We start from the raw sequence: 19807 nt of genomic DNA on the forward strand, positions 1-19807 counted from the left end.
GCTGGAGCAACATTGTAAATCAAACCTTGGGAACAAAAATGCCTTACAGAGGTGTACTGAATTATCACAAGCTGGAACGGAGAGATAGTGTGTAAATAGGTTAAGACATATTGCAGGCCAGGGTTCTCCAACTGGTGGCCTGTGGGAGATTTTATTTAGTCCCCCAACTTTTATTAATTTTTTTAGTTGGACATGAAAGACTGTAAAAAATACCAGCTATTCAGCTCCAAGTGATTTACATTTTTGAAATCTGTTCCAAAGTATTCCCATGCATGCACAACTATACATGAGATGCACTAACTGGACAAAAGTATGTGGACACCCCTTTAAATTAGTGGATTCTGCTATTTCAGCCACGCCCATTGCTGATAGGTGTATTACATCGAGCACACAGCCATTCAATCTCCATAGACAAACATTGACAGTAGAATGGCCCGCACTAAAGAGCTCAGTAACTTTCAACGTTGCACCGTCTTGGGATGTCACCTTTCCAACAAATGTCTGCCCTGTTAGAGCTGCACTGGTCAAATGTAAGTGCTGTTATTGTGAAGTGGAAACGTCTAGGAGCAAGTAGTAGGCCACACAAGCTCACAGACTGCGAGCCAGGCCTAATCGCCCAAAATCTGTGCCTGGCCTCACTAATGCTTGTGGCTGAATGGAAGCAAGTCCCAGTAGCAATCTTCCAACATCTAGTGGAAAGCCTTCCCAGAAGAGTGGAGGTTTTCATAGCAGCAAGGGGGCCCATGATTTTGAAATGAGATCTTTAATGACCAGGTGTCCACATACTAGTGTATATGTAATCATATACAAATGTAAACTAGATTTGAAATGATGTTTTAGTAAAATATATCTGTTTGGGCTTCTTGTGGTCAATTTGCTGTCTACAAATTATTTGTAATTATATTCCGTCCCAAAATGCTTCGTCTGTAACTAGTTAGGTAGCCATTTTAGCAAGCTTCATAACTAATTATAACATTAATTGATGAGTTACCTGTAGTGTGAAACTGTCACTACGTTGAGTAAATATTGCATACAAAGTAAATTCTGTAATGTCATTTAAATAAAATAGCTAGCTAAATGGCTACAGTGCTAATTTACCCGTGCATTACTGATAACTTGTTGTACCTTCTATTATCAGACCCACGATTGCGGATGCAACAAGATAAAGTAAAAAAACACCACCTTTAACGATTTTTGCTACAATCCTGTCGTTTTTCCCTTTGCAGACCTCACTGGATTATAAGATTTGAATAATATAGGACAGGAGACGACTGCTGTAATGTTGATCTCAAAGAGTATCTGCCGTTAATTTCATTGACTACGCAGTGGTCCCACATTTATTTGAGCAAAACATCAAGTAAAACTCTTAGTTTACAGTTTTACATAAACTGTACATGTGGAATATCATGTGCATGGTATGTGCATGTACATTTATTTAAACAGACACAATCATGTGACATCTGTATATTGGAAGAGGGTTTAAAATGCAGATAGCTTCTTTGTACCGAGAGTTGCGCAAATGATCTAATCTGCAAATCAATCATATAGTGACAATATAATTTTCGCAAATCTGCAGTTTGGTAAAACCAAAGACGTTTAACACTGATCACAGATCAGTTTTTATTAAAGGAAATACCGCAGTGCGTTCAGGGACAGCAGAAAGCAGAGAGAGGTCAGAGAAATGCAAGATGTCGGTCGTTTGTCTATCGTCTTTGGGTCGCTGTAGTACGGTGGCATTCCGTTCTTCCACTGGAATGGTGGTAAGGCTGTGTTAAGACTGTGTCCATTTGAACGATTGCCTAATAAATTAATGTGGTTTGTTGATCTTTTCGAACGACGTGCGTTTGCTTGTCAGCTAGCATACCCATAGACACTAATTGCTTTAGCAAAGATTTGTATAACTAACCCAAGATCGACCAGAGCCTGTTGTTTCCAATGGGAGCAAATTAATCACAGTGGGCAGAACAATCAAGGAGGTGGGCAGAGCCAAGCACGAAGTACTAAAATCCTATTGGCGCGTTCAAGCATATTTCATTTAGGGAATTATGTGCCCGTGTGCAATAACTCAATTCGCCCTTGCACTACTTCTAAACAACGCAATTTTGTGAAACTTTGGCAAAGGTCAAAAGTCTACAAAATGCAGAACACTGTTTGTTACAGATTACAGTTTTGGAAGCAGAACAGTGTGTAGATCAGCAGAATGTTGGCCAAAATCCATCTCACTCTATTTATCCCACTTCGTTAACTCTCATCACCATATTGGCAGTGAGTGTGAACGCTAACCGGATGTTTTACATTTATACATCCGGTAAAATATTTGGCACATGTGTCTCTTTTGACGATAATATCTTCTGATCTTGGATATTTTGTTAAGAGCCCTGACGCTTGAGCTAAAAAAATAGCGGTGAGAAATAATAATAATAAAAATTTGGAATTATAAGTTCAACGGAAGGTTGCAAATAACCCCAGGGAGCTGACAAGGTACAAATCTGTCGTTCTGCCCCTGAACAGGCAGTTAACCCACTGTTCCTAGGCCGTCATTGAAAATAAGAATTTGTTCTGGTTAAATAAAGGTAAAATAAATAAAAAAATGTTAGGGTTCCCACATGGCCATATTTCCATGTATTTCCATGTTACAGCGCTTGTTTACGGAAGACGGACTACCTGTGCTAATTAGCTATTTGTGTCTCCTAATGTAACAGTATAACTTTAGTATGTCCCGAACCACATCAACAACAGTTACCCATCTCTCCACAAAAGCCGCGGCCCATGCAGAGCAAGGGGAACCACTACTTCAAGGTCTCAGAGCAAGTGACGTCACCGATTAAAACGCTATTAGCGTGCACCACCACTAACTATCTAGCCATTTCACATCCGTTACACTAACACTTGTGTGTAAATGGAAGGTACGCCAATATCGTGTTGTCACTGAAAAATACTGTGGTTGCAACTGTTAGTGTACAGTACTTGTATGTTTTCAATTTGTAAACTTATTTGTGATAACAAAGTAGAGGGATTTATGTTTCTAGAACCGTAATATTACAGCAAATATGAATCGATTCACATTTAAATTGAGTTTTTGGCTGTTTCGGCATCTTCTGTGGAATTTATATGGAGGTTGGCAACCAACTTTAAGGTGCATTACCGCCTCCAACTGGACTGGAGTGTGGACCAGAGACAGAACTGAGGGAGGTCTGAATCCTACCCATTATTCTCTAAGTCTAAGGAAACTAAATGCATAATTAAATACTACATCCCCTGAAGATGAACCCCAGCAGTTAACTTAATATTGGTTTTCAACCCCATTACTCCTTAAATCGAATAACAATCTCTTTCCCTCCCATATTGCTGGCACTAAAATATGTGTCCCACTGTCTCCATCTCTTCCTGACAATCACACTTCCCAGTCAGATGTTTTCCTACCAATTTCAATGTACTTTTGAGCCTTGTGTGTCCCAATCTCAGCCTTGTGATGACCCTTTCCTCCCTTCTCACCTCGACTTGAGGACCCCCTGCATCTTATGCTGGTGTCTTCCCTTTCCCTCCCTGTTCCACAAATCTTTTCTTTTGTTTTTAACCACTGTTCTTATTAACCCCTTGGCTTCTGCTTTACTGATTGACAATTCCATCTCAACTTTAGGATGTTTAATGAGTCTGCTTGGTGTTAACATCCATCTCCTCATTTCCCTCTACTCCCACATGAGCTGGTACCCAGAGGAACTGTTCTGTGAGCTTGTGTGGCCTACCACGTCACGGCTGAGCCGTTGTTGCTCCTAGAGGTTTCCACTACACAATAACCACACTTACAGTTGACCAGGGCAGACATTTTACGAACTGACTTGTTGGAAAGGTGCAATGTTGAAAGTCATTGAGCTCTTCAGTACAGGCCAAATTACGTTTTTATAGAAATCTAATTCTATGTGACCTCTGTCAAATTGTGCAACGTAATCCACTGTTTTCCAATGGTGTATGGAATTAGTGACTTCAAAAATGCACTACCACTAGATACTTCTATAAATGTCAATTATTTAACGCTTACTGTGTACCTGTGTTTGTCCTGATTTGTTATAGAGTTGGAATCCATAGATTTTACTTAAAAAATGTCCCATGCTATGACAAGGTTGCTCCTTCTCCGTTTATCAAACAACGGCTCACTTGGCAGAGGTCACAGTTTGCTGCACACACAAAACAAGTATTAGACAACAGGGATCTTGATCTATGACTCGGGAGGGGATTGATTGTTTCTGCTGTAACCATGAAGCTTGATCTTGCAAGCTAGACACTTGGTGAGCATGTTAGCAAACCAAATGCATAGCTGGAGCCCTGTGCTTGAGCGAAGTTATTTGACCTTAGTGAAACCAGTGGGGATTTTAGCAAAAAAAAAAAAAGTGGGATGCATGCCAGCAAAGCCACTACAAAACACAATACATTATTTTCCCTATAACGGTGACAAACGGTGCCCACAAACTGTTAGGGCCTATATAAAGCTGTCCCAACAACAGTCCCAACATCTTACCACTGCTACACCTGGTTATCAGCGGAGCCTTATCTGGCAGCGAAACAATTCATTCAGTCTCAATTACTGCTTTTAAAAAAACATAGCTGATATTAAACAAATGTGGTTTATAGTGACAATTGAGATGTACAAACTATAGCATATGGGGACAACGAGCGGATAAGAGGTTATCTGTAATTTTGATTAAGACATTAATGAGCGTGCTAGGACGGATGTAGTCAATATAACTATTTGTTTAGCACTTTTGAAATGAACAGCAACATAATTCAGAATATAGGCCGTTCTTAGTGTTCTCCCTGTACACCAAGTTAACACCGTAGGATAAATTAAAGGGGGCATATAAGCAGACAATGAAAGCTCTCACAATATTCGATTATTACAATTCTCTAAAACAGGTTATAGGCTACATGTGCAGCACCAAGTCAGTACAATATGTGAAATTAAGAGGGCTTAATATACCAAATTATTAGGGTAAGTCACATGGACTACTAACATCTTACTACACAACATACACTTAGTATTATTTCTTATCTACAGTATAAATATTTCCATAGCATATTACCTAATTTGTGCAGCAGCATGCAATACATTTTTGGACTCACCTCTGTTGTCCTGTGCTCACTTGAACAGGAAGGTGGTGTGGTGGTCCTTGGTGGGTAAATGTTGTCATGAAAGTCTGGCATTCTCTGGATTTATGGTGCTTTCAAAACAACTGGGAACTTGGGGGTGGGGGGGGGGGTGAATCATGATGACGTCATTGATCTTCAGGTCGTTGCTCTAGAAAGAGGATGGATTCACAATTCCGAGTTGGATGACAGTTCAAAACGTATTTTCCCATTTGGAGCTTGTTTATCCCTGACTTCCCAGTTGTCTTCAACTCACTATAAAGCGGCACAAATCATGCTTCATTAACAGCATGGCCAATGTTGAATGTTTATCATTTTAAACTTGGAAAAGAGCCCCTTAATCCCAGATTTGGGACCACACAGCCACTCCACTGAATAGCAGGCTAGTGATTGCTTTGCAATGCTTGCAGTTAGCCACTGTCACTGATTCCTCATTATTGAATTTGCAATTTCCAACTTGTGTAATGTTTGTGGCCAATGAGCACCGCTCATATAGCTATAATTACATTGTTTGCAAACTGATATGTGACATGTTTTAATGCCAAAAAAAAACATGCAAAACAGGCAAGCCCCCCCTAAAAAGTTTTAAATGTGGGGGTCAAAAAGCCCTGAATGATGGGTCATCAGTGACATTTACAGTGAAAGATATTTACCTCTCAAACAGTAGTGAACTTCAAGTGTAACTTGATCACCTCTTGTGCTGCTCGAGTGGATCGTCATGAAGCAATTTAAATATATGTACACTGCTCAAAAAAATAAAGGGAACACTTAAACAACACAATGTAACTCCAAGTCAATCACACTTCTGTGAAATCAAACTGTCCACTTAGGAAGCAACACTGATTGACAATAGATTTCACATGCTGTTGTGCAAATGGTATAGACAACAGCTGGAAATTATAGGCAATTAGCAAGACAACCCTAATAAAGGAGTGGTTCTGCAGGTGGTGACCACAGACCACTTCTCAGTTCCTATTCTTCCTGGCTGATGTTTTGGTCACTTTTGAATGCTGGCGGTGCTTTCACTCTAGTGGTAGCACGAGACGGAGTGTACAACCCACACAAGTGGCTCAGGTAGTGCAGCTCATCCAGGATGGCACATCAATGCGAGCTGTGGCAAGAAGGTTTGCTGTGTCAGCGTAGTGTCCAGAGCATGGAGGCGCTACCAGGAGACAGGCCAGTACATTAGGAACGTGGAGGAGGCCGTAGGAGGGCAACAACGCAGTAGCAGGACCGCTACCTCCGCCTTTGTGCAAGGAGGAGCAGGAGGAGCACTGCCAGAGCCTTGCAAAATGACCTCCAGCAGGCCACAAATGTGCATGTGTCTGCTCAAACGGTCAGAAACAGACTCCATGAGGGCCCAACGTCCACAGGTGGGGGTTGTGCTTACAGCCCAACACCGTGCAGGACGTTTGGCATTTGCCAGAGAACACCAAGATTGGCAAATTCGCCACTGGCGCCCTGTGCTCTTCACAGATGAATGCAGGTTCACACTGAGCACATGTGACAGATGTGACAGTGTCTGGAGACGCCGTGGAGAACGTTCTGCTGCCTGCAACATCCTCCAGCATGACCGGCTCGGTGGCGGGTCAGTCATGGTGTGGGGTGGCATTTCTTTGGGGGGCCGCACAGCCCTCCATGTGCTCGCCAGAGGTAGCCTGACTGCCATTAGGTACCGAGATGAGATCCTCAGACCCCTTGTGAGACCATATGCTGGTGCGGTTGGCCCTGGGTTCCTCCTAATGCAAGACAATGCTAGACCTCATGTGGCTGGAGTATGTCTGCTGTTCCTGCAAGAGGAAGGCATTGATGCTATGGACTGGCCCGCCCGTTCCCCAGACCTGAATCCAATTGAGCACATGGGACATCATGTCTCGCTCCATCCACCAACGCCACGTTGCACCACAGACTGTCCAGGAATTGGCGGATGCTTTAGTCCAGGTCTGGGAGGAGATCCCTCAGGAGACCATCTGCCTCATCAGGAGTATGCCCAGGCGTTGTAGGGAGGTCATACAGGCACGTGGAGGCCACACGCACTACTGAGCCTCATTTTGACTTGTTTTAAGGACATTACATCAAAGTTGGATCAGCCTGTAGTGTGGTTTTCCACTTTAATTTTGAGTGTGACTCCAAATCCAGACCTCCATGGGTTGATACATTTTATTTCCATTGATAATTTTTGTGTGATTTTGTTGTCAGCACATTCAACTATGTAAAGAAAAAAGTATTTAATAAGAATATTTCATTCATTCAGATCTCGGATGTGTTATTTTAGTGTTCCCTTTGTTTTTTTGAGCAGTGTATATATAAACTGTATTGAGAAACAAACCATGGGTATTTCAAAATACCCCAGTATGCGTTATATACCAGGGATCATCAACTAGATTCAGCCATGGGCTGAAAGATCTTTTCTTTAGCGTATAATCAGGGGGCCGGAACATAATTACAAATAATTGGTAGACTGCAAAAAGCCCAAACAGATATATTTAACTAAACATAATAATTTAAAACCCTGTTTATATTTGTATATGATCTGAGTATACAAAACATTAAGAACACCTGTTCTTTCCATGACAGACCAGGTGAAAGTTGTGACATCAATAAGGGATCTTTTGTTAGAGCCACTTCAATCAGTGTAGATGAAGGGGAGCAGAGAGGTTAAAGAAGGATTTGTTGAGCATTAAAATCCAGCAGGTTGCAGCTCTTGACACAAACTGGTGCGCCTGGCGCCTACTACCATACCCTGTTCAAAGACACTTAACTTTTTTGTCTTGCCCATTCATCCTTTGAATGGCACATATACACATGTCTCAAGGCTTAAAAATCCTTCTTGAATCTGTTTCCTCTCCTTCATCTACACTGATTGAAGTGGATTTAACAAGTGACATCAATAAAGGATCATAGCTTTCTCCTGGTCGAGCAGGTGTTCTTAATGTTGTGTATACACTCGACACTGCCAATACACATTCTTCTACCAGGAGCATTGAGTCGTCAGTCATGAAGAAGTTGTTCAATACCACAGCTTGTAATGTGGTTCATGACAGACAGGCTGAGTTCTCCTCATTCTCTCTCCTCTGTTACTTCAGGCAGTTTGGTACGCCCAGACAGGCTGAGTTCTCCTCATTCTCTCTCCTCTGTTACTTCAGGCGGTTCGGTACGCCCAGCACCCACAGCACCCCAGCCCAGAGTCAAGAAGTTCCAGGTGTACCGCTGGGACCCAGACACGGTGGGGGATAAGCCCCGCATGCAGACCTTTGAGATTGATCTCAACACGTGGGTACAGCCTGCCTTATCAGTTGAACACTTCCATTAGGTTATTGGAACAGGCACTTTGTAATTTATCAGTTTCAGATCTTGTTAGTACAGACCTTCCCTTGTGTTTGCTGGTGATGGGATTACTCGTTGTATATAGACTCATTATTGTTAAGGTACTGTGATTTCCTATTATTATTATTTTTTTACTGAGTGTTGTTGGGGAAGGGCTTGTAAGTAAGCATTTCAAGGTATACAAAGTATACACCTGTTGCATTCGGCACATGTGACAAATATTTGGATTTGTTCGAGAGGGAATCATGAGCACCCTTCATATGGAATTAAGGAGGATAACCCTGATACTCTGGACAGGTTCCCAGTCCTCTTCCTGTTCTTTCTCCATCTGTCTAATCTTGTTGGCTCAGTTCTGGCAATGAGGCATTGTGACAAATACCCTGGAGTACTATCATAGCATGGATTTGTATAGTATACTGAACAAAACATTTAAACGTAACATGTAAAGTCTTTGTCCCATGCTTCATAAGCTGAAAAAAAAATACAAGAAATTGTCCATGCGCACAAAAATATTATTTCTCAAAATGTTTTTGCACTAATTTGTTTATAAGATAATCAGGTGTGGCATATCAAGAAGCTGATTAAACAGCATGATCATTAAACAGGTTCACCTTGTGCTGCGGACAATAAAAGGCCACTCTAATATGTGCAGTTTTGTCACACAACACAATACCCCAGATATCTCAAGTTTTGAGTAAGTGTGCAATTGGCATGCCATCTGGAGGGATTTACACCAGAGCTGTTGCCAGATAATTGAATCTTCATTTCTATACCATAAGCCGCCTCCAACGTCGTTTTAGAGAATTTGGCAGTCCGTCTAACCGGCCTCACAACCGCAAACCATGTGTAACCATGACCTCCACTTCCGACTTCTTCACCTGTGGGATCATCTGAGGGGGTGCTTAGCAGTATTTCTGTCTGTAATAAAGGCCTTTTGTGGGGAAAAACAAATTCTGGTTGGCTGGGCCTTGCTCCCCAGTGGGTGGGTCTATTTTTGTTCAGTATATAGGTGTCAATCCTGTTCTCATACATCTTCAGTGTACAGATGAGGTTCTTAACAATAAGTGGACTGTCTGCTTCCCTCCTTTCCACAGCTGTGGCCCCATGGTATTGGACGCCCTCATCAAGATGAAGAACGAGATGGACGGCACTCTGACCTTCCGTCGCTCCTGCAGAGAGGGTCAGTGTGTGGGGGAAGTAGTGTTATTTTGGGGATACTGATGAATTGAGGAAATGCTTGAGATGATTCTAGTGGTGAATCACTCATGTTCTTTGGGGAGTGAGAGAAGAGCTGGCATTAGTTTTCTTAAATGTTGGTTTACTGTGTTTTTGTTACGTTAGTGATTTAGATGTCGTCAAGGTTGGAAAGTGTGTCCAGGATGGAATTACCTTAGAACAGGTTGTCCAGGGGTGATACCAGATCAGGTTTATTCTAGTGACTGACTATCCTCCTATGGACATGCCCCAGTCAAGGAAAAATAACACGGATCCGTTCCTTTTGCAACTTCATAAATGTGAGTAAGGCAGTGTTTGTATGTGTTTGCTATGGTGCAGGTATCTGTGGATCCTGTGCAATGAACATCAATGGAGGCAACACACTGGCCTGTCTGAACAAGATTGACACCAACACCAGCAAGGCTACCAAGATCTACCCTTTGCCACACATGTATGTGGTCAAAGATCTGGTCCCTGTGAGTATCATCATGCTATACAAGCTTGTCACACACTGGCTGTATTATTTTAATTGTCAATCCCACATTAAAGTTGGAGTGAGTTTGTGATGGCATTCTTTTGGTTGCAGGACATGAGTAATTTCTATGCTCAGTACAAGTCAATCGAGCCCTACCTGAAGAAGAAGGATGAGACAAATGAGGGAAAGGAACAGTACCATCAGACTGTGGAGGACAGACAAAAACTGGTACACCCAAATGACTTCTGGTTCATTGACAATGAGCAGAATTTAGATGGTTGAACAGAGTGCTGCAACTGTGTCCATTTTGTCAAAATGTCTTCTGTGCTCTCTTTTTTACTGTCCTGTCTCTCCCTGTCAGGACGGGCTGTATGAATGTATTCTGTGTGCGTGCTGCAGCACCAGCTGCCCCAGCTACTGGTGGAATGGAGACAAGTACCTGGGACCTGCTGTCCTTATGCAGGCCTGTGCTTTTGTGTATGAGTTTAGACTAGTCTGACTAGTTTGATTCAGAGTTGTTGTATTTTGATCAACGGGACACTGATGAGTGAATGTGCGTATGCACCTTGGACTGTTTGTGAGCTCACATGGCTGTCCTTCTCCAGGCCTACCGTTGGATGATCGACTCGAGAGACGAGTTCACAGAGGAGCGTCTCTCCAAGCTGCAGGATCCTTTCTCTCTCTACCGCTGTCACACCATCATGAACTGCACTAAGACCTGCCCCAAGGTAACCTCGGTCTAATAAACATTACTCCTCCCTTCGAAGGGTAAACTTCACTGCTCACTAGCACTCACTTCTACTTTCTCATTGTTGTCAAATACATCACCTCTCTCCTACTCTTACAGGGCCTGAACCCAGGGAAGGCGATTGCAGAGATTAAGAAGATGATGGCCACTTACAAGGAGAAGAAATCAGCTGTTGCTTGAACTCTGGGGTCATGACCCTTGACCCCCCCCCCCCCCTCCCTTTACATTAATCTACAATTAAGATGCCCTACCAGTGAGGTCTACTGGGCCTGCACACTTGTGAACTTCACCAACTCCACACTCCAGCACTACATCTCTCGAGTCGATCATCTAACAGTAGGTCTGGGGCGGCAGGGTAGCCTAGTGGTTAGAGTGTTGGGCTAGTAACCGAAAGGTTGCAAGTTCAAATCCCCAAGCTGACAAGGTACAAATCTGTTCTGCCCCTGAACAAGACAGTTAACTCACTGTCATTGAAAATAAGAATTTGTTCTGAACTGACCTAGTTAAATAAAGGTATAATAAAAAATTTGACTCCAAGGGAACAGTTGGGAGAGATGTGAGACATGACCTGTTAACTTCACTAGAATGATGGTTCATTCCCATTGTTTGGTCTGGTGTGGGTGGGTTTGAGTTCAGAGGGTGATGGATTCACAGACAAGAAATATGTATATCTGTTGCTCATCCATCATAACTATATACAGTTGAAGTCGGAAGTTAATACACCTTGGTCAAATACATTTAAACTCTGTTTTTCACAATTCCTGACATTTAATCCTAGTAAAAATTCCCTGTCTTTGGTTCAGTTAGGATCACCACTTTATTTTCAGAATGTGAAATGTTAGAATAATGGTAGTGATTTATTTAAGCTTTTATTTATTTCATCACATTCCCAGTGGGTCAGAAGTTTACATACACTCAATTAGTATTTGGTAGCATTGCCTTTAAATTGTTTCATTTGGGTAAAATGTTTTAAGTAGCCTTCATCAAGCTTCCCACAATACGTTGGGTGAATTTTGGTCCATTCCTCCTGACAGAGCTGGTGTAACGGAGTCAGGTTTGTAGGCCTCCTTGCTCGCACACACTTTTTCAGTTCTGCCCACAAATTGTCTATAGGATTGAGGTCAGGGCTTTGTGATGGCCACTCCAATACCTTTACTTTATTGTCCTTAAGCCATTTTGCCACAACTTTGGAAGTATGTTTTGGGCCATTGTCCATTTGGGACCAAGCTTTAACTTATTGACTGATGTCTTGAGATATTGCTTCAGTATATCCACAACATTCCTACCTCATGATGCCATCTATTTTGTGAAGTGCACCAGTCCCTCCTGCAGCACCCCCACAACATGATGCTGCCACCCCCGTGCTTCACGGTTGGGATGGTGTTCTCCAGCTTGCAAGCCTCCCCATTTTTCCTCCAAACATAACTATGGTCATTATGGCCAAACAGTACAATTTTTGTTTCATCAGACCAGAGGGCATTTGTCCAAAAAGTACGATCTTTGTCCCCATGTGCAGTTGCAAACCGTAATCTGTATTTTTTATGCGGCTTTGGAGCAGTGGCTTCTTCCTTACTGTGCGGCCTTTGAGGTTATGTCGATATAGGACGTGTTACTGTGGATATAGATACTTTTGTACCTGCTTCCTCCAGCATCTTCACAAGGTCCTTTGCTGTTGTTCTGGGGTTGATTTGCACTTTTCAAACTAAAGTATGTTCATCTCTAGGAGAGAGAATGCGTCTCCTTCCTGAGCAGTATGACGGCTGCGTGGTCCCATGGTGTTTATACTTGCGTACTATTGTTTGTACAGATGAACGTGGGGAAATTGCTCCAAAGGATGAACCAGACTTGTGGAGGTCTTGGCTGGTTTCTTTTGATTTTCCCATGATGTCAAGCAAAGAGGCACTGAGTTTGAAGGTAGGCCTTGAAATACATCCACAGGTACACCTCCAATGGACTCAAATGATGTCAATTAGCCAATCAGAAGTTTCTAAAGCCATGACACCATTTTCTGGAATTTTCCAAGCTGTTTAAAGGCACAATCAATTTATTGTATGTAAACTTCAGACCCACTGGAATTGTGATTTAAGTTAAATAATCTGTCTGTAAACAATTGTTGGAAAAATTACTTGTGTCATGCACAACGTAAATGTCCTAACCGACTTGCCAAAACTATAGTTTGTTAACAAGAAATTTGTGGAGTGGTTGAAAAACGAGTTTAATTGACTCCAACCTAAGTGTATATAAACTACCGACTTCAACTGTGAGTATATATAAATATAAACATATATAACGGGAGTCTTTGTTTTAATGTGTAATAAATGTAATGCTTTAATGCCTACCGTTGTATCCCTGGTTATTATGCCTGCTTGTGATCAAACGTGCTGTCTGTCCTATACTATTTTGTTAAAATACATTTTTAACATCACATTCATTGTGGAGTGCTGAAGAAGCATGTACAGCATTAAAATGTCGATTGGTTTTAAGATCAGCCCAAGTCAACAACAAAAACCCTTCTTTGCTTATTAAACTTTGCATGCTCTGGTTGTCAGTCCTGCAGTTTGTATTTTACTTTTTAAAGGTGCTCTCTGCAAAATGACGTTGCCATGCGCAGCACCAGATATATTGAGATGAGCGAGATGCAGCACTTTGCTGTCACACAGTACTGCACATGTACACCGGTTCGATTTACGCTGTGGTAACCAGGGAACCAAAACAGTAGAGCACTCATGCTTAATCGCTTTTAGTTGTTGCAGAAATTGACCCACTAGGCTAGTGCACTGTGTCATATACGTGTGTGGAATTTCAATCCATGTCCTCTAGGTGTCAGCCTTTCACAGACTAATCCTGGAGTAGAGAGACATGCACACTAGTAGTGAAAAGGGAGAACAAAATGGGCCACTAGAATCAATCATGTCTACAGTCTACTGCTTTCAAACCTATTTATCCATCCTGAAGGTTAGGGGGTTTATGTGCAGTCAGTCAGTGCCATGGTCTCCTGACTGTGATTGGCGGGAGTGGGAGATGGGACAGACAGAGGTGGGGAGAGGGGGCTTGAAGGCGGGGCGTTACAATGTGGCGCTCAGTCAGACTGCTGAAGACAGACGCATGAGACTTGCGGATCGCCGGAGAAAAGAAAAATAACGAGGTAAGAGCTACAAATTGCTGCAAGTTGTTAAAATGAATATGTCCAAATATTAAATCATTGCAAAAACAGCATACATGTATTTGTAATCATGTGCGCTTATTTTTATTAATTTTAATATTTGAATTCAAGGGTCAAGGGAGTAGTAGGTAGGCTACAGTTGTGGAGTTTTTAACCATTTGTCATGGTGGTGTGCGATATGAAATATGCATATACAGTATGTATCCATCATCAGTACTGGAAGTTATAGCCTACCTCTACAACTTTTATCAAATCACGCAATTCACGACATGGTTGGGTCTAATGGAATGTAGTTATTTGACAAGTATTTTAATCATTTAATTTGTTCAGAATGGTACTTTATTTGAAGATTGTTCTAAACTGACTTGAGGTTGTTTTATTGGTCGTCTGTTTATACTGGATTGGGCTATCTGCACTCCAGGGGTGGGGTTATTGCTGGAGGCCATGACAATACAATGGAGAGGGGCTGGCCAACATAAATAAAACAGAGGAAAAGGAGAAAATGAATGAGGGATATTAAAGAGTATTAGAGGGAGAGGGGATTAGAGCCAGGGGGAAAGATGGAGGGAAATTATATGCACTTTTTAAAATTTTACATAGCACTTGAAAACAAACAAACTGTTTAGTAGGAATGAGAGGAAAGATAAGGAGAGACATGGCTCTCCCCTTTCATGGTGGAATTGTTCCCAAGTCCTTATGCTTTGGGGGAGGGGGTCGGGGAGGGCTGGGGAGGGGGAGAAATGAAATGGGGTTGAGGAGGGGGGTGTAATAGCTCCCAGATGTGTGCTGTGAAAACATATGGTTTCCAATAGCCACTGTGATGCACAAGAGGAATGTCTGAACACACACACACACACACACTTTGGTGACATATACCTTCATACATACATGTACACTCACACATTACATCCAATCATATGCACATGTATACCACACACCTCATAATATGAAACATATGTGATGACACTCACACATACGGATGATCACACGATAAGTGCACAAACCCCACATAAGCTGGACTGTCTGATTGTGTGCAGTACAGTTAAGCAGAAGCAGAGGAGTATTTGCTTATTCTACAAGAAAAGTGCTCTCTTCTTGAGAGAAAGAAAGAGGTGAGGGGGAGTGGTTAAGGGAAATGACAGAGGGTGACAGAGGGAAAATGAGAGACGTGGAGAGAGGGATATAGAAGATGGTGGAGGGGCTCAGTGGTTATTTTCCTGGAATTTAGCCACTGGTCTGTCTGCTTTAGAGCGTTTCACAGTGGAACAGAGAAAAGGAGAAAAACAGAGGGATTGTTAAGAAAGACAGACATGCCACATTCTTTCTGTCCAAGTTTTCCTTTTCCCCCCTGACTTTATGGGGGTAGAATGAAGGAGAGCGTGGAGGAGGTGAGTCCAGGGAAAGGGAAGAGGTGAGGCTAGAATGCAAGACAGGAGAGATGGAAGGGAAAGAAGGGAGGCCCATGGGTAAAGATTCTGAAAAGTGACATAGTGTTCACGCGTCATAGATGTATTTCTATGTGACAGATCTCTCTATATCACTTGGAATCAGTAACTCATTTGACAATGTATAAGGTCTCTCTTCCTCAGTGTCAGTCTACCTCCACACAGAAAACGACCATGAGAGTCCTCCTACTGCTCTCCATGCCAGGTGAGTCTAGCACACTGCACACTACATAATATACACAACATACACAACACTACTGTAGTGTACACACAACAATAGACCAACCGAATACTCATTCTACACAATACTGTTTTTCACATTGTGCTTAGCACCACCACAAAACACTTGTCCAGCACCTTTGCCTAAACATTTAGCTCACTTTGCCTCAACAGTCCTTCTGCTAGCCCAGCCCCCACTCTACCAAGAACCCTTTCCTTTCCTGGGTGAGTTCATCCATGTCATTACTACACTATCTGTCCATGTGTACAAACACACAGTGACTCAGTACTGTCTCACCACATTTGGTCTTTTTCACATCTTTTGTCTACCTGCCCTGAGGGTAAACCATGACAAATGTTCAATTTGACCAGGCAGGTGGAAACATTTCCTGTCCTGTGTGTGGCATGGAGAGTAGTAGGAAGACTCTCATGTTTGCTCTCCATTTCAAATTACATTTTTAAATGTGACCTTTATTTAATTAGGCAAGTCAGTTAAGAACAAATTCTTATTTACATTGACGGCCCAACCCGGACGACGCTGGGCCATGGGTCCTGTGTGGAGGTAGACTGACAGTGAGGAGGAGAGAGAAAACCTTATACATTTCCATTTCGCTCATTCATCCCCCTCCTCTCCTCTGTAACTATTACCCAGGTTGTTGCTGTAAATGAGAATGTGTTCTCAGTCAACTTACCTAGTAAAAATGAGGATAAAATAAGTAAAATACAAATAAGTACACGGTATATACAAAAGTATTTGGAAACCCATTTAAATTAGTGGGTTCAGTGACACCTGTTGCTAACATGTGTCCACATTTGAGCATACAGCCATGCAATCTCCATAGACAAACATTGGCAGTATAATGGCCTTACTGAAGAGCTCAGTAACCTTCAACGTTGCAGCGACATTGGATGCCACCTTACCAATAAGTCAGTTTGTAAAATTTCTGCCCGCTAGAGCTGCCCTGGTGAACTGTAAGTGCTGTTATTGTGTAGTGGAAACTTCTAGGAGCAACAACGGCTCAGTCGCAAAGTGGTAGGCCACACAAGCTCACAGAACGGGGCCGACGACTGATGAAGTGTGTAGCTCATAAAAATTATCTGTCCTTGGTTGCAACACTCACTACCGAGTTACAAACTGCCTCTGGAAGCAACGCCAGCACAAGAACAGTTCATCAGGAGCTTCATGAAATGGGTTTTCATGGCCAAGCAGCCGCACACAAGCCTAAGATCACTATGCGCAATGCTAAGCATCGGCAGGAGCGGTGTAAAGCTCGCTGCCATTGGACTCTGAAGCAGTGGAATCGCGTTCACTGGAGTGATGAATCACGCTTCACCACCTGGCATTCCGACGGATAAATCTGGGTTTTGTGGATGCCAGTAGAACGCTACCTGCCCCAATGCATAGTGCCAACGGTAAAGTTTGGTGGAGAAGGAATAATGTTTCAGGCTAGGCCCCTTAGTTCCCCATTGATGGGAAATCTTAACGCTACAGCATACATTGGCATTGTAGATGATTCTGTGCTCCCAACTTTGTGTCAACAGTTTGGGGAAGGCTCTTTCATGTTTCAGCATGTCAATGCCCCCGTGCACAAAGCGAGGTCCATTCAGAAATGGTTTGTCGAGATCGGTATGGGAGAACTTGACTGGCCTGCACAGATCTCTGACCTCAACCACATCGAAAGCCTTTGGGATGAATTGGAACGCCGACTGCGAGCCAGCATCAGTGCCCGACCTCGCTAATGCTCTTGTAGCTGAATGGAGGCCCCGCAGCAATGTTCCAACATCTAGTGGAAAGTCTTCCCAGAAGAGTGGAGGCTGTTATTGCATCCAAGGGAGGAAACTCTATATTAATGCCCATGATTTTGGAATGAGATGTTCGACAAGCAGGCCATGTAGTGTAAATAATGGTCATGTAGTGTAAATAATGTCACTAGTCTTTTGTAAATACCACTTACTATTTCATAATTTGCTAACATCTTGAATATGAAGGAATGCATAAAGACAATCTCCTATACATTTCCTCTCAATTTTGAAAGCAGGTGGTCAAAATCCCCACTGTATTTGAGTAGATCTCTGTTAGTCATCATGAAGGTTTGCATGCTTGTCTCCGTCCGTCCGTCTGTTTGTTTGTTGCAAGTTTTTCATATGTTACCAGTCAATGTAACAAAAGCATATCTCATACTGTACCGTTGTTCATTTTGCTTCACAGAGGACTATGACCCTGATTATTTTCCTGGTAAGATACTTGTATGAGCTTGTTACCCATATTACTCTGGTAGTATCATCAGTTTTGATAAAAACATAATTTTGATAAACTGATGTAGAAAGCTTCTCTGCCCTTTGATGATGTACTGAAAACTCTCTCTCCCTGTCAGAGAATCCTGACACAGATGTCCAGCAGCAGGTCTTGTTACATGGTCCTCGACCATTCCCTGAGCCAGAACGTCCTGGTCCATCTGGTACGTACCCACCTCTCATTATCTACTCATCAACATGTATTATGGGTCCTGTGTGGCTCAGTCGGTCAACGCCAATCTCGACACCTAGGGCCACCCATATGTAAAAGTGTCATGCTTTTCTGCTAAATGGGATATATATTATCTACAGTTCAACATCTACACCCACTGTCATGTTCTATTGTCACATTAACAGAAGTATTCCATTTCAATGGGAGTTGAGTTTCTGTTTTGTTTTCCAGAGCCAGAGACAGAGCCTACAGAACCTGGCCCCCTAGGTAAGAAACATAGGGAAAGAGAGAGGGGAAGGGAGGGCCCGTGTGTAAAGTGATTAATGAATGATTGGCTTTGTGTTGAAGTATTATTGCGATATCTATAGGGTTGTATGTATTTTTTTGCATGGCTCACTTGTTTTGTGTTGTGTAGATTGCCGAGAAGAGCAGTACCCCTGCACCAGACTCTACTCTATTCACAAGCCATGCAAACAGTGTCTGAATAGCCTCTGTTTCTACAGGTATGCTACTGCACCTTAGTTTTTACCATGAGGGTATTGACAGTGGATTTATATAGTGTTCAATATCACACTGTAACCCCGTTACTCTCTTCTCAGCTTGCGAAGGGTGTATGTGATCAACAAGGAGGTGTGTGTCAGGACCGTGTGTGCGCATGAAGAGCTGCTAAGAGGTGGTCAGCCTGCACTTTTTCTGGTTTATGGTGCACAACCCACTGTCCCTAATAAAGAAAAGCACACACACACACACACGCAGACGGACACACTCAGACGTGGACACGGACAGTACAGGAGCAAACCTGTAACCCTTCTCTCTCTCTCTCTCTGTAGCTGACATGTGCCGTGACCAGTTCTCTCGTTGTGGTGTAGCGGCGGTGAGTGGCCAGTGTGGGTCACTGGGGAGCAGCTGTGGGAAGAGCTGTGGAGGCTGTTGAGAACATGGACACATCAGAGAGAACTCCAGCCCAAATACTGCCACATCTCTTAGGGTCCACATCCCACCCCCTACACCCCCTCTTCCTCTTCCTCTGTCCACATCCCACCCCTACACCCTTCTCTTCCTCTGCCATCTCTTAGGGTCCACATCCCACCCCCTACACCCTTCTCTTCCTCTGCCACATCTCTTAGGGTCCACATCCCATCTCCCCTACACCCTTCTCTTCCTCTGCCACATCTCTTAGGGTCCACATCCCACCCCCTACACCCTTCTCTTCCTCTGCCACATCTCTTAGGGTCCACACCCTTCTCTTCCCACCCCATCCCACCCCTACACCCTTCTCTTCCTCTGCCACATCTCTTAGGGTCCACATCCCCCCCCCTACACCCTTCTCTTCCTCTGTCGCATCTCTTAGGGTCCACATCCCACCCCCTACACCCTTCTCTTCCTCTGTCGCATCTCTTAGGGTCCACATCCCACCCCCTACACCCTTCTCTTCCTCTGCCACATCTCTTAGGGTCCACATCCCACCCCCTACACCCCTTCTCTTCCTCTGCCACATCTCTTAGGGTCCACATCCCACCCCCTACACCCTTCTCTTCCTCTGCCACATCTCTTAGGGTCCACATCCCACCCCCTACACCCTTCTCTTCCTCTGCCACATCTCTTA

At 43.2% G+C, this 19807-nt stretch overlaps 2 protein-coding genes across 3 annotated transcripts; both read left to right on the plus strand.

Annotated features, from left to right (window-relative positions):
* The first annotated feature begins 1482 nt into the window (after positions 1-1482).
* Positions 1483-13243, plus strand: LOC135541982 (succinate dehydrogenase [ubiquinone] iron-sulfur subunit, mitochondrial-like). Its single transcript, XM_064968522.1, has 9 exons — positions 1483-1760; positions 8229-8250; positions 8304-8415; positions 9564-9649; positions 10024-10160; positions 10271-10387; positions 10521-10622; positions 10765-10887; positions 11007-13243. The coding sequence occupies exons 1-9, from the start codon at positions 1689-1691 to the stop codon at positions 11085-11087; spliced, it is 852 nt and encodes a 283-aa protein (XP_064824594.1). The 5' UTR covers positions 1483-1688; the 3' UTR covers positions 11088-13243.
* Positions 13244-13979: 736 nt separating this feature from the next.
* Positions 13980-19207, plus strand: LOC135541095 (microfibrillar-associated protein 2-like). Of its 2 annotated transcripts, none has more exons than XM_064967220.1 (9): positions 13980-14052; positions 15660-15720; positions 15909-15959; positions 17944-17970; positions 18110-18193; positions 18433-18468; positions 18617-18704; positions 18801-18874; positions 19032-19207. In XM_064967220.1, exons 2-9 carry the CDS (start codon positions 15690-15692, stop codon positions 19133-19135), a joined length of 495 nt encoding a protein of 164 aa, XP_064823292.1. In that variant the 5' UTR covers positions 13980-14052; positions 15660-15689; the 3' UTR covers positions 19136-19207. The 2 variants fall into 2 exon arrangements, with proteins under 2 accessions (XP_064823292.1, XP_064823293.1); XM_064967221.1 differs by having other exon boundaries at positions 13989-14052; positions 15645-15720.
* The last annotated feature ends 600 nt before the right edge of the window (positions 19208-19807 follow it).

This window comes from Oncorhynchus masou, chromosome 6, assembly GCF_036934945.1.
Source record: "Oncorhynchus masou masou isolate Uvic2021 chromosome 6, UVic_Omas_1.1, whole genome shotgun sequence".
NCBI lineage: Eukaryota > Metazoa > Chordata > Actinopteri > Salmoniformes > Salmonidae > Oncorhynchus > Oncorhynchus masou.

Excerpts from the sequence above, each read along its gene's own strand:
- LOC135541982 (XM_064968522.1), top strand. The coding sequence starts at position 1,689 with ATGTCGGTCGTTTGTCTATCGTCTTTGGGTCGCTGTAGTACGGTGGCA. Across the intron at positions 1,761-8,228 it reads GTTCTTCCACTGGAATGGTG|GCAGTTTGGTACGCCCAGAC; the intron begins GTAAGGCTGTGT and ends CTGTTACTTCAG. Across the intron at positions 8,251-8,303 it reads AGTTTGGTACGCCCAGACAG|CAGCACCCACAGCACCCCAG; the intron begins GCTGAGTTCTCC and ends GTTCGGTACGCC.
- LOC135541095 (XM_064967220.1), top strand. The coding sequence starts at position 15,690 with ATGAGAGTCCTCCTACTGCTCTCCATGCCAG. Across the intron at positions 15,721-15,908 it reads CCTACTGCTCTCCATGCCAG|TCCTTCTGCTAGCCCAGCCC; the intron begins GTGAGTCTAGCA and ends TTGCCTCAACAG. Across the intron at positions 15,960-17,943 it reads AGAACCCTTTCCTTTCCTGG|AGGACTATGACCCTGATTAT; the intron begins GTGAGTTCATCC and ends TTTGCTTCACAG.